We start from the raw sequence: 16,392 nt of genomic DNA, 5'->3' as shown, positions 1-16,392 counted from the left end.
TGTAAAAAATAATACTGTTTAAATTGTATTCTAATGATTCTAGTTAGTAATAATAATTAATAATCCGTCTTTATTTAAAATTGTCTATTATACATTTACAAATTTGTGGATGCACTTAGTTACTTTAGATACTTAAGTAATCATACTGTAAAAATAAATCTGATTTTCGTAGGTATTTAGCAACTGGAGAATCGTTCAGATCGTTAGATTTTTCATTCCAAATTTCATACAGCTACATAGGAATTATTATAAAATTAACATTGGATGCAAAGAAAGAGTCTAGGAAACCACACAGTAAAAAAACCATAATATAAAGCCACGCAGCGTTAGTCGTGGCGAAAGTCGCGTCTAGAAAACCGTACCGTATTAGGTTAGTGGTGTACAAAGGAAGCGATCAGCGTATATATACTTACGACAGTGCATAAAGTGTGTCAAAATAGTTTCTAGCGGATACTTTACGGAAGACTTCTATACATTTTATATCCTCTAGTGTATAAATAAAATATCATAAATAAATATGTATTTCCATCGTCAAAACGCATTACACACTACATGCATATTATGTCCTTAAGTCCTCCAACACTGGAGTCTACAAGTTACATTGATCTTACACTCATAATATTAAGACTTCACGAAACACGATAATAAATTCGGAATTATTTTTCTGCTTCGGAAGTCACAAGTACATAAAGTGTGCATCTGATTTTTAGAGTCCATAAGGACCTATGAAAAATATTTTAAACAATTGTTTATATAATACTGACATAAAATAAGTATTAATTAAATTACAACTTTCATTGCACAATGGAGGTCACAACTGTAATGTGTATTGGCTATTGTGATCGATGTATAAGTGAATACATTTCAGACATGATATACAGTGCTGTGTCTTCCAATGATGGAGTATTTAAGATACATTTCAATTTATGTTTTATACAGCCAATAAATGTTAATCTGCTTTGCACATTCCATAATGACCAGTGAACAATATTATTTTACCACATTCATTATATTAAAATAAAATAAATATTCATTCAATTAGACTTTCATTGCACACTGGAGGTCACAGCTATGATGCAACTAACTCGATGCATAAGTACACAACTAACACAAGGTCATGATCTGTGTCTTCCAATAATGGAGTCTGTAAGATAAATTTAAATTTACACTTACTCCTCAAACATACTGGAACACGACAACGATTATATTATAAGATTAGAACATGGTACTGGAAGTCACAACTCACAAGTACGCACAGGGTTTATCTGCTTTGCAGAGTCCATAATGACCAGTGAACAATATTAATTTACTAACTTTCATNGATAACAAATTAAATACAAAAATATGTGACACACTGGAGTGTGTAAAAAATAATACTGTTTAAATTGTATTCTAATGATTCTAGTTAGTAATAATAATTAATAATCCGTCTTTATTTAAAATTGTCTATTATACATTTACAAATTTGTGGATGCACTTAGTTACTTTAGATACTTAAGTAATCATACTGTAAAAATAAATCTGATTTTCGTAGGTATTTAGCAACTGGAGAATCGTTCAGATCGTTAGATTTTTCATTCCAAATTTCATACAGCTACATAGGAATTATTATAAAATTAACATTGGATGCAAAGAAAGAGTCTAGGAAACCACACAGTAAAAAAACCATAATATAAAGCCACGCAGCGTTAGTCGTGGCGAAAGTCGCGTCTAGAAAACCGTACCGTATTAGGTTAGTGGTGTACAAAGGAAGCGATCAGCGTATATATACTTACGACAGTGCATAAAGTGTGTCAAAATAGTTTCTAGCGGATACTTTACGGAAGACTTCTATACATTTTATATCCTCTAGTGTATAAATAAAATATCATAAATAAATATGTATTTCCATCGTCAAAACGCATTACACACTACATGCATATTATGTCCTTAAGTCCTCCAACACTGGAGTCTACAAGTTACATTGATCTTACACTCATAATATTAAGACTTCACGAAACACGATAATAAATTCGGAATTATTTTTCTGCTTCGGAAGTCACAAGTACATAAAGTGTGCATCTGATTTTTAGAGTCCATAAGGACCTATGAAAAATATTTTAAACAATTGTTTATATAATACTGACATAAAATAAGTATTAATTAAATTACAACTTTCATTGCACAATGGAGGTCACAACTGTAATGTGTATTGGCTATTGTGATCGATGTATAAGTGAATACATTTCAGACATGATATACAGTGCTGTGTCTTCCAATGATGGAGTATTTAAGATACATTTCAATTTATGTTTTATACAGCCAATAAATGTTAATCTGCTTTGCACATTCCATAATGACCAGTGAACAATATTATTTTACCACATTCATTATATTAAAATAAAATAAATATTCATTCAATTAGACTTTCATTGCACACTGGAGGTCACAGCTATGATGCAACTAACTCGATGCATAAGTACACAACTAACACAAGGTCATGATCTGTGTCTTCCAATAATGGAGTCTGTAAGATAAATTTAAATTTACACTTACTCCTCAAACATACTGGAACACGACAACGATTATATTATAAGATTAGAACATGGTACTGGAAGTCACAACTCACAAGTACGCACAGGGTTTATCTGCTTTGCAGAGTCCATAATGACCAGTGAACAATATTAATTTACTAACTTTCATGAAATTAAAATAAAATAAATATTCATTCAAATAGACTTTCAAGTTTCATTGCACACTGGAGGTCACAACTGTAGTGTGTGTTTGATATCGCGACCGATGCATAGGTTAATGCATTGTATACACTAGTATACTGTGTCTTCCAATAATAGAGTCTGTAAGGTACATCTCAATGTACACTTACTCTTCATACATACTGTAATACCTACTACAACGATAATGATATTATACAATTCGTTCATGGTACCTACTGGAAGTCACAAGTACGCACGGACTTTCATGGTATTAAAATAAAATAAATATTAATTCAATTAGACTTTAATTACACACTAGAGGTCACAACTGTGGTGCCGGTGCGTATTTGATATTGGGATCGATGCATAGGTACACAAGGTTATGCTCTGTGTCTTCCAATAATTGAGTCTGTAAGGTACATCTCAATGTACACTTACTCTTCATACATACCGTAATACTACAACGATTATAATATTATAAGATTCGTACATGGTACTGGAAGTCACAAGTACGCACAATGTTTATCTGCTTTGCAGAGTCCATAATGACCAGTGAACAATATTATTTTACACACTTTCATGATATTAGAATAAAATAAATATTCATACATTAGACTTTTATTACACGACGGAGGTCACAACTGTAGTGTGTATTGGCTATTGGCATCGATGTATAACTATGTATAAGTGAATGCATTTCACACGCAATGTAGGTACCTACGCACTGTGTCTTCCAATGATGGAGTCTGTAAGGTATATTGAAATTTACACAGCCGTATAGTATTTATGCGCATTTCAGAGTCCATTATGATTCATCAACAATATTATATTACACACTTTAATTATATTAAAATAAGATGAATATTTATTAAATTACGACTTTTAGCGCACCGGAGGTCACATCTGTAGTGTGTATTTGATATTGCATAGGTACACAAGGCATGATCTGTGCCATCCAATAATGGAGTCTGTAAGGTACATTTCAATTTACACTAACTCCTCGTACATATACTGGAACACGACAACGATTATATTATAAGATTCTTACTTGGTACTGGAAGTCACAAGTACGCACAGTGTTTATCCGCTTTGCAGAGTCCATAATGACCAGTGAACAATATTATTTTACACACATTCATGATATTAAAATAAAATAAATATTCATACAATTTGACTTTTATTGCACACCGCAGGTCACAATATTGTAGTGTATATTTGATATTGCAATCGATGCATGGGTGAATGCATTGCATTAGGTATGTGTCTTCCAACAATGGAGTCTGTAAGGTGCATTTTAGTTTACACTTACTCTTCATACATACTGTAACACGACAACGATTATATTGTAAGATACATACATGGTACTGGATGTCACAAGTACATGCAGTATTTATCTGCTTTGCAGAGTCTATAATAATTTATTAGTGAACAATATTATTTTATACAAATTCGTCATAATATTAGCCGTGCTAGGTTTAAAAAAAAAATAGACGGGATGACTTCGTCCCCCGCGTCATCCCTCAATTCAAGCACAGTTCGTTTAAACCAGGCCGTGTTTATGATTGTCAATAATTATTGTTATCGCAGACTGGATGTCACAAGTGATGAGTGTAAAATAATTAGTATTACAGTGGTCATTATCTTTTTTTATACACTTATTATTTTTCTCGTTTTTTTTTTATTTTGTTATATTTTAAAAATAAAAAAAGAATGTTTTTATTATAAAACCCTCCCCCCGTGTCTCTTCTGTCTAAGATATGACTCCGACGACAGCGCGTCTAGCATCTTAGCAATTATTATTCCATGATCCCTCGAATTCAACCAATCATATTTTTTCGATGCCTATGAGCTTCGTGTAAGATTGGCGACAAAAGTAATAGAGGAGCCTCTGTAATATCATAGAATCATTCAATCTGCGATTGTCGACCGTTGACGGCGGCTTTTTTATTGTCCTGCAGCTCGTCACGGTGTTTGAATTATTTTTTACTCTTGTGTTTATGATTTTAACAAAGTTCTTCATTGTTAATTAACATTTTATTTTTTTAAATTTTAATAAATATTTTTCTTGTGGATTAATAATAAACATTTTACATTTTTATATTTGAAATTTGTGTGAACTTTTTACTTAATATGTTAACGCGTAAAAGCAAGTGTTCAAAGAATATCAATATGAAGAAAGATGTTCAACTTGAAGGTATGCTATGCTTATTTTTTTCTAAATAATATTATTAAGAATTTACATGTTGTTTGCTAATATATAATTAAATTTATTTTAAAATAATGTTTGTTACCTACTGGCTTATTCAACATTTCTGCCTCTATAATATAATATTATATTATACAGGTGCATGTAAATTCCATCCCTGCAGACCAACAGGTAAAACTAGGTTTTTCATGGGGTTCTGAGCGGAACTATCAATATTTTTGATTTTACAATGAGATGTGCGTTTTTTTCAAATTCGATTTTTAATTTTGAGGGTGGCGTCTGATACTTTATTAGATCTAGTTAACTTTGAGGAAAATTCCAAGTACTTTTTAAAATAACCGTAAAAGAAAATAATAATAAGAAAAACCTGAAAATCTTATGCAAACCCAGTATTCGACGAAATGTTGTTTTTTTGTGTAAATTAAAAACAAATAACCATAGATATTTTAATTTTTCACTAATAGTTTAAATTAGCATTGTATTGAAAACAAAAATATTTGACATTTTTGATTTTTAAATGTCGATATGAAATAATTCGCTTTATCAATTAGCTCGTCCATTAGGTAGATACCTACCTTAAAAATGTGATACAAGGTTTTCAAAAATATAGAATCACATAATGTTTTTATAAGTGTTTAAAATTAAAATTTGATGATATTCGTCAACATGCCGAAAATTTTTAAATTTTTTGTAGTGAAAATCGATAAAATGTTTTATATTTATACCTACTTAAGATTTAAAAATGTAATACAACGTACCTAATTCACGATTTTTATTTTTTAAGCATTTAAGTTTATATATGTTTACATTTTACAACATATTATGATATTTAAACGAAGAATAACGATGTTACGTTATTTAGTTGTAGGTATACAATTTTATTCGTATGGTACTTGAATAATTTTTCATGAATTTTTATATTTTCTACACAGTAGGTACACACAATGAAATGTTAAAATGCAATTTTTTCGGGAAAAATTAATTCGATGTACTAATGTATTAATACTAAAATAAATAAATTTAATAATAATTAATAATATAAATAAATCATAAAATATAGGTACTTAGTAATATAAGTTGCCGACCATCTTCGCTCAGAATTGTTTTTCGCGTATGCAAGGATTTATCATTAAATTCAAATGTAATACGAAATTTAATTCGTACATGCATTACCTACTCTGACTTATCAAATGACTTGACATTTGACACTTACTCCTTTTTTCACCTGATAATTTAGGGTGGAATTTACATGTACCTACCCAAAACAGACGTGGAAGCATTCTTGGTGGAATCAACAAATATTTATTGAGCTGGGGGGAGGTGAGTGGCAATGATTGCACGATCGCTATTTTAAAACCAATTTTAACTAAAATATCCAATTAGATTTATGCATCAAATGAGAAAAATAAATTATTGGCTTAGAAATCAATTATTGGCGTTACATCCGTATGCGTCATCTCCGTTTTGCAAGTGCGTAAAATAGTGGATTTCAGTTCAGCAGTTCTCATGTAGCTTTGTTAGTTTTAAATGTTTTAATATTAACTATAGTGTGTTTTAATATTATTAAACTTAATGGTATGTATCGACGTTATCTGTGGTTTGGCAGAAGTGTCTTCCCCATAATATTATAATTTTTAAGCGTGTTAACACTTAATAAATAAAATTATGAGCATTTTAAAATTATTATAGTTCACACACTTATAACTTGTATGAAAATAAAAATGTCGAAAAAAAAACTTCTGCTAAACCTCATAAAATGTTGTTACGTTTAAGTTTAGTAATAGATTAATTCACTCTTATAATAAAACTAACAAAGCTTCACAAAAACAGACTACTGAACATAATATATCCACTATGTAACGCACCTGTAAAACGGAGACAACAGTTCCTGCTATAGCCTATAGGTGTTTTCTGTTTACTATTTTTCTATAGCTTCTTCTTAAGACTGACAATTTTTTTTTTTTTTTAAATTACTGATCTATAACGAATATTCAAAAAGTATTTATAATTTGGATCATAAACAATATATTTTTTACATATAAAAGTCTCATTTAAAATGTCATCACTCACTGGAGGTCGCAAATATAGGTAGGTAGTGTATTTTAGCATTGGATCGGAATATAAGTTAACATACAATTAATCAACAGTATTCAACAATACTCGAGCCTCTAAGATAAATCTATATTTTACAAACACTTGTTCTACTTTGCGAAACACGGTAATATTATTTTAAAAACTATCAATTGTACTTACTTGGATAAAATATTTAAATCGCGAAATATAACAATATTTCTTTCAACAATTTTAGTAATTTGTTATAGGTAGTCCAAAAATTATTATTCATAATTATAAACTATCACTACCTATGCGTATAATGTGGTATGTCCTACGTATACTGTTGTACTACTAATTATATGTAGGTACATAAAGTAGACTAAATGTTAACAAGTTTCATACTTTACATAAATTGTATTTACTTTGGGTACTTAACACTTATTCATATTTTTATCAAAATTAAAGTCTTAGAACTTGATATAAATAATTATTTAAATTGTATTTAATAGAATGGATTGCAGTTAAATACATTGAAGATAATGTTTTATATATGTGTCCTTCAAAAACAATAAAATCTAAAATAGAGATTGGAAAACAATATATGGTGAAATGGGTGGATAAAAAATCATATTTAGCTAAGGTGCTAAAAAAAGGAAGTAAGTTTTATATTTATTATTAATTTATATTGATAATTAAAACAATAAGACTATAAAAAATATAACAATAGGTAGTCTATATTAATATATATTATCAAATAAGTAATAGGTACTATAATACTTACACATTGAGGTATACTATACATAAAATTATCATTGCTGGTAAAGTAAAGAGGCACCTATCATACAATTTTTAAGTTTATATTTTTTTTAATATATTAGTTAATAATGGATTTTAATAAATACATGTTTTAATGAACATTAACTAGTTAAAAATATTGTGATTTTATTTTATTAGTAGGTAGGTTAAATATTTTCTCTTAACAATTACAGATTTTGTTTTATTTAATAGTATATAGTAGTTATTTTAAAATAATATAAAATATGTATTGACTAAGTTAGTAGAAACAACCTTTTCATTTTATATTTAAATTTTTAAGATAAAGAAAATGTACAGAAGTTTTTAGCTGGTAAGACCGTAAAGCCCATTATGGATGAACCAACTATACATTCAAGTAAGTGCTTTATGTCTTTATTTTTGATTTATTTAATAAAAGTTTTTATTTTTTTTAAAATTAAAGATCAAGTTGTAGATCAGATTGATGTTGATAAAATTGATGTACCAAAAAATAGCGAAACTTCTAAGTTGTTGTCTTATACCAGGGATGAACCACCAATAGTGTATTCCAGTAAGCACGTTACATCTTTATTTGTACTATATATTTTAATATTTAACATATTTATTTGTAATTATTTTTTATAAATTATAGGCCATGTAGTAGAACAGAATAATGTTGGTAAAATTGATGTACCAAGAACTAGTGAAACTTTTAAGTTGTTGTCTCCTACACTGGAAGAACCAATCATGTGTTCTAGTAAGCAAGTTGTGACTTTATTTGTATTATATATTTTAATATTTTAATATTTAACATATTTATATGTAATTATTTGTTATAAATTATAGGCCATTTAGTAGAACAGAACAATGTTGGTAAAATTGATGCACCAAGAACTAGTGAAACTTTTAAGTTGTTGTCTCCTACACTGGAAGAACCAATCATGTGTTCTAGTAAGCAAGTTGTGTCTTTATTTTTATTATATGTTTTAATATTTAACATATTATTTATTAAATATATATAAAATTATTTTTTTTTTTAAATTATAGATCATGTTGTAGAACAGAACGATGTTGGTAAAATTGAAGTATCAAGAAATAGCGATATTTTTGATTTGTTGTTTCATACTATGGATGAACAAATAATGCAACCTAGTAAGATTGTTATGTTTTTATTTCCATTGTATTTAATATTTAACATGTATGTATTTATTTTTTAATTATAGGTCAGGCTGTAGTGCAAAATGAATTTAGTAAAATTGATGCTTCAGAAAGTTGTGAAAATTCTAAATTGTTGTACCATAATATGGATGAACCAAAAATGTATTCTGGTAAGCATCTTGTGTCTTTATTTTTAGTATATTTAATATTTAAAATATTTATATATAATATTTTTTTTAAATTAAAGGCCATGTTGTAAATCAGAATGATGTTGGTAAAATTGATGCACCAGGAACTAGCGAAACTTTTCAGTTGTTGTCTCATACACTGGATGAACCAGTAATGCATTCTAGTAAGCGAGTTATGTCTTTATTTTTAAGTTAATACAATGTGTTTTACATAGGAACCAATATTTTTATCATACTGGTATGAATAGTGAAAAAAGTTCTTTGAATATTATATTATATAATAAAACCATACATAACTCATGTATCATGTATGGTATAATGCATAATTATTGAATTGAAACTATAAAAAATATTGTCCAAATACACTAAATAAATGTTCTTTCCCCTTACTTTGAAAAATTAATTTAGACATAAGAGCCCACATTATTGGATTCTTTTCTCTGATTCATTTTAACATGCCTGTTTTTATAGTTCAGATCATTTTATTTCTTTTTAAAATATTGTTATCTATATTATTTGTTCAGATTTTATTAAATTAACCACAACTTAGGTCAACTTATCGCATATATTAATTGATACCTTAAAGATTATAATAGTAAAATAATGTGAGAACAAAATGTGAAATACCTAGTGAGATAAACAATAATATATAGTACAATTTATTACAAAATAGACAAGTGTTACAATTTATTATATAGGAAAAGAGTTTAAAATTAAATAAACATAATTACAACTTGTCTTAGATGTAAATTGATTTAAAAAAATATTTTCTATGAACAAAATAAATCACAATTAAAAAAAAAAAATACTATTAGAGAAACTTATACAATGAGGGTGTATTTAGGACTTAAGTTTATGTAACTTAGAGTTGGATCACTTTTAAATGTATTTTAATATCACATATAAATATTTATTAGATGGGCATTGTGGTGATAATACTGATACGGTTGACGTTGGCATATTGGATATTGTGGAAGGAATCAATTTGCATCAATTTGAAAGCGATTCAATGTCCACTTCAACGAATACAGAAGTTTACAACAGTCCAGAGTACACACCATACCATGACCACTTAGAGTCAGAAGAGAGTGAAGAAGAAGGTAATCAAGAACTAATGAATGAATCACATACCGGTAATACAAATAATGCAATTGAATCAGTAGAGACAATTATTGTAGACAGAGCAAAAAAAAGTCAAATTACCAAAAAATTAATAAAAAATAAAAGGGTTTTCTGTCTATTTTGTGAACAATTGGAGACAAATTTTCCAAGACACTTGGAACGTAAACATGCATTAGAACCAGAAGTCAAAGAATTTATCTTATTACCAAAAAAAAGTAAAGAACGTGTTATGCATCTAGAACTTTTGAAAAATAAAGGTAATTTACAACACAATAGGAATGTATTGGAACAAAACAAAGGATCACTAATTGTTGGCAGGAGACCACCAATTTCTAGTGAAATTGATGCAAATAATTTTTTGCCATGCACTCATTGTTTTAAGTTTTTTAAAAAACAAAAACTATACCGTCATATTAATAGATGTCCGTTCAAAAGTACAGCAGTTGCAGATGGTTTGCCAAAACGCAGAAACAATTTAATGCAAAGTGCAACATTATTGCACGTAGCTAAAGATCACACGCAACTACAAAATGAAGTTTTTGTGTCTATGAAGTGTGATGATATTACCTTTGTTGCTCAAAGTGATGATTTGATATGTTTATTTGGCTCAAGACTTCTCAAAAATCACAGAGAAAGGCATTTAAAAAATTACATATCACAAAGACTCAGACAACTAGCAAAATTTTTACAAATTTTACGTGGCTTAGAACCTGATGTAAAAAATTTAAAAGATTTTTTGGTTCCAAAACATTTTAAAACTGTTGTTCAAGCTGCAAAAGAATTGAGTGGGTATGATGAAGAACACAACACATATGTCCATCCAACAAATGCACTTAAGATTGGACACTCGATATTACAATGCGCAGATATTCTCCAAAGTCAATTTCTTGTTACCGGTGTTCCTGAAGAAAAATTACAAAACTTAAAATATTTTACAAAAGTGTTTAATAAAGAATGGCGATATTCCATATCTTCTAATGCATGTGCAGATTTGTCAAAAAAAAAATTTAACAAAAGTGTCAGCTTACCAGATGCAAAAGATATAACACTTTTGCATAATTTTCTATTAAATCAGCTTGAAGAAGTGAAATCATTGATTGAAAACAATGAAATAAATCATGAAACATACAAAATATTATGCCAAAACTTACTGACCCAAATTATTCTACTTAACCGCCGCAGATCAGGTGAAGTCCAAAGAATAAAAGTTATAGATTACTTAAATAGAAGTAAAAATAAATTGCAAGAAGAAATCCAAAAATCACTTTCAGAAGTAGAAATAAAACTATCAGAAAGTTTTGAAAGATTTGAAATAAGGGGAAAGCGTGGAAGGGCAGTTCCAGTTTTATTAACAGGTTTAATGAAAGAATCTATAGATCTTCTTTTAAAAATTAGAAATGCCGCTAGTGTATTTAAACAAAATGAATACTTGTTTGCGATTCCGAATACTGCAGTAGGATGTTACCGTGGCTCTGATTGTCTGAGGAAGGCAGCAAACGAATGTGGATCATCTGCCCCAGAACTACTCACATCAACTAAACTCCGAAAACATATTGCCACAATGTCTCAATTATTAAACCTAAGTACAAATGACAGAGAACAGCTTGCCAATTTCATGGGTCACGACCTAGCAATACATAACGAATACTATAGACTCCCTAACGAAACATTACAAATTAGTAGAGTTAGTAAAATACTTCTGGCAATGGAGTCCGGTAATCTGCATGAACTTAAAGGCAAAACACTCGAACAATTTGATGATTTTTTGATGCCTTCCAATGCAATTGAATGTTCCTCTGATTCTGACGATAATGAAAATGTTACAGGTATTATTTTATAAACTCTAAAATATTAGGATTATTGAGTTATCTGAATAATAATCATGTTTTATTTGTTATCAGATTCTGTTGGTGAAAATGCATTAGATGTTGAATGGAGTGACGATGAGAATATTATAGATACCAGTAAACAACTCACATCAAAAAAGCAAACGTCAGTTACAAAAACAAAAACTCGAGTTGATTACATTAAATGGAGTAATGGTGAAATGGAAGCACTTAAACGTTTTTTTGGTAAATTCATAGCTTTACATAAAATTCCACAGCAGCATGATTGCCTCTTAGCCATAAAAAAGGAGCCCGCTTTGGGTAAAAGACCATGGAAAAAAATTAAATTCCAGGTGGCCAATATGATTAAAAAATCATTAAAATAGATTGTTTAAAAATTTGTTATTTTGAAGTGTGAAATATATTAATCTACTTAAATCTAAGGTGTTTTGTTAGTTATAATTTTGTTCTGGGGGGATATACCTCCCCCCTTAGAAGACTTATTTTTCTAAACATATTTGTGAGCAGGGACATTTTTAATAAAAATGTAATTAACATAAATTGTTTAATATATAAAATAAGATCTAATTACCGAGGTCTTTTTGCTAGTTCATTTATTATTTCCTTGGTGTCAATTTGTATATGATTATGAACAGATAACTTAGTTAATCTGTTCAATTGATCCTGTTTTATGACAAAATATGATTGTTAAATTAATTATTATTACAATTTAATGAGTTATTATTATTTACACATAGGTGTAAATAATATGAGACTTCATAATATATCCATAACATTGTACTCTTATACTACCTTTAAAGATGTCGGAGTCAAAATTACATCACGACACACTGAAATAATTTCATTCTGAATTTGGAACAAATGAATTTATTTCTTCCTTCTTTTTGCAAATTACTTTTTAAATAGTCATCACTATTACTGCGGTAGTTTAAAATGGCTCTAAAACTACCTTGATTTAAAATTATTACAACCTGTAACATAAATTACTTACAGGTTAATGAAACAAAATTATAATATCAATCATAATATATACAAAACTTTGTATGATTAAAAAAATACTAACTACTTACTAACGTCCAAAATCATTATGGCCACGCAATGCTTCTCTAATTCTTGACGACCACTCAATATTATACAATCAATAATTGATACGAGGCGTTTCTTATTGGATTTAATTTGATATAATCTAATTAAAATTTTAAAAATATCATAAATATATATTGAAAAGTAATAAATAATTAACATAACTCATGCCATTTTGTACCTATCGGAATCCAGTCGATCTCACTTATTAACAATTCTTTATGATAATATATTTTTAAAAATTATCTGAATCCAAAATGAAATATTCATGATAGCTTCTTTGTGAATGTGTACTATAAGTTGAAAATATAAACACAATAATAGATAGGTATATACAATCTACCAACATAGGCATATAAATAGGTAACTAATAAGAAAGCATGCAATAAGTGAGCATTTCAACTACCTGCTTAGCATTTTTCCACTCATTAAGGCTTTAACTACAAGTTGTCCTGTCCTAATAGCTGACTACTAATTCCACTATTGATTATATGACAGCTGATTAAAATTTATACTCAGCAAGCTGAAACCTCAAGCCATATTTTTTGTTTTTTTTTCGCTTATAGGAAATTTATAATTAAACAGTGTCCACACATTAGTTAGAATCTAAAATAATTTTTGTTATTGTAGTTATACAGTTTTTGATATAAAATTGTTGTTCTTACAAGATGTTTATCTTCATCATAAATCATATTTCTTTGTAAAAATAAACCTACATCATTTTTGTGACATATCTTGAATTCAATCTGTAGTACGCATTAGGTATTAAGGTTTTATAATTACTCAAGCATTTTATAACAAGCTCATGTGCAATGCACTATAATATGGAAATGTTAGTTATCAAATAAATATAAAAATATAAAAATTATTAATACATGCAAATATTTTGTATGCGTCAATAACTTTTATCAAAATGAGGAAAAGTAGGTAGGTACTTACACGGATTGAAAATTCAGGCGGCAGATCACAACCGTCACTATTCTCAGTTGAAATAAGTAATAACCTGAGAAGATTCAATATTACTGTAGGCTGATTTGCTTTTTTCTTGTTTTAAATTTTAAATTAAAAACAAAAAATGTATATAATTATTATAACTTAGGTAAACAAATAATATTACAAAAAGTTCAATTTTAAGTCTAACACTGCTCTTACCTCATCTTCGTTTACTAATGTTTTTTTTATTAAAAAAGAAAAAATAGTAGGTATTCTTCTTTTTGATAGTTTCATGTTCATCAGCGTTATCCACAGTAAATGTATACTAACAGTATTTAAAACACAAATTTAAACATACGCAGCGGCTGAGAGACGTCACAAACAGAGAACTAGGTAAAATTGTATTATTTTGAAATAATAGGTATTCAATGTTGGAGTTGGATGTTGGCACATGGTACGTGGGTAGTAACGGACTTCGATACGTCGTAGTGACTAATGCCAGTGTTGTACTGTTGTACACTTGTACAACAATCGTTTTGAGTCAGTGGTTATCAGTAAATAACTGATCAGTTATCATCTTAATTATAGATGCTTATAGCAACCTAATTTATCACTAAAACTAGTTCTATACTTCTATAGTATAAATCAATTCAAACATAGCCCGTGTTTAAATCTGCCCCAATTCCCCTATGCAGGTGCGCATCGAGAGGAGGGGGGAAAAAAAGTCGATAATATCGTTTGTAATATAGTTAATAAAAATAAAATATTTAGTAGAATAATATAATTTTAGTTTACGAATCTACGATGTCACTTGACGGAATATTATCTAAAATCGTAGTGAAAACTAATATTAGACTATTAGGTTATTATTGGGAGAGAACGCTGTTGTGGTTTTATGGACCTTGTTTTCGTAATACCTAGGTGCTATTTTTAATATTATCACTACGTAATATTATATTGACATATTATTATAATCACCGCGCTGCCCGCATACAATTTATTACTATACCCTGTTCCAAAAGAGAATACCAGGCGGCCAGTATATAAATGATATACAGCCATTGTGTAACTAGTGGCTAGTGGCCACGATTAAACATATACCTTATATCTTTAATCGTGCTAGTGGCTACTACTACGATACTGTAGTTCATTGTTTTATTATATTTATTACTTTATAACAGATATTTAACCGTGCTAATTCGGCCGATTATACTCCGATTAACTTTAATCAGAGACTGTGCAACTGGCCCTTAGTGTTTAATCGTCATAATAATATTATATTAGTCTAGATGGCGTAGTAATGACATAGTGACCACTGACCAGCCTGCAGTTCGCGTGTAATACTATACAAGTGTTATACTTTATAATGTAATATAATTTTTTTTTCAATATACCCAATTTGAAGCCAACAATTTAAAACGTATACTAAATAGGGGCATCATATTTTTTTATGTTTGATTCCCCATACATTGTCCCAACTCCCAATACGATTGGACCTGCCCCTTTGATGTGAAAATGTTTACCAAAAAGTTATCATCGGAGTTCATGTGTGTATGAAAGTGTGTTAGGGAAGTCATAATGCTAGAAGTCATAAGTGTATCTTAAAATTGCATGCATTTTTCTTTTAAATGTCAAGTTTTAAACTCAGAATTGCTACAGTTATTTTTTTCTAAACGTTTTAATGTCAACAAAAATGTTCTAAAACAGGTTTTTAGGGTGGAATCCGTAAATGCCTTAAAACTCATACGGAGTCCATTAGATACCGCACACTGGTATGTGTGTGTGCGTGCGTGTAATATTGAAGAAATAATATAATATTAATTATTACCTTTCCTGCTGTCTTTGTCTTTTTGATATTGGCTTTTGTTTCTACATCATTTTTTTCTTTTATTACTGCTTGCTTTGACATGTTTTGCGATAGATATACTTTCAGTTTCATGCTATTATTTAATAAAATTACAATACTATTATTATAATAATTATCAAATTATGATTTGTATTACACACACACACACATACATATTATACGCTCTACTGTACAAACATACTTACATCTTCGTTTGAAGAGCTTTCGGCAGATGCATTTGTTTAGTAAGACATTGTGTTTTTTTATAACTTAAATAAATGTACAGAAATCATAATGCAGCAAAACATTTCATAAAATCAGTGATAGATATAGGCACAAAAGTTTATAATCTTTATCAAATAAATATACCTATGGATAAATTAACTACTGATGAAGAGAATAAATTTCAAAATGTTAAAATATGTGAATGCTGTCTCAAGTCATTTAAAAAAAATAATTTAGTCAAAGTAAGAGATCATAATCATTT

The 16,392-nt window shown here is 28.8% G+C and overlaps 1 protein-coding gene across 1 annotated transcript; it reads left to right on the top strand.

The window, feature by feature from the left end:
* Positions 1 to 9,957: 9,957 nt before the first annotated feature.
* On the top strand, positions 9,958 to 12,450 carry LOC111040345. The gene is made up of 3 exons (XM_022324224.1): positions 9,958 to 12,022; positions 12,098 to 12,375; positions 12,436 to 12,450. The coding sequence occupies exons 1-3, from the start codon at positions 9,958 to 9,960 to the stop codon at positions 12,448 to 12,450; spliced, it is 2,358 nt and encodes a 785-aa protein (XP_022179916.1).
* Positions 12,451 to 16,392: the final 3,942 nt, after the last annotated feature.

Source organism: Myzus persicae, unplaced genomic scaffold (assembly GCF_001856785.1).
Source record: "Myzus persicae strain clone G006 unplaced genomic scaffold, MPER_G0061.0, whole genome shotgun sequence".
In the NCBI taxonomy this organism is placed as follows: domain Eukaryota; kingdom Metazoa; phylum Arthropoda; class Insecta; order Hemiptera; family Aphididae; genus Myzus; species Myzus persicae.
This window is presented reverse-complemented; position numbering and strand designations above follow the sequence as displayed.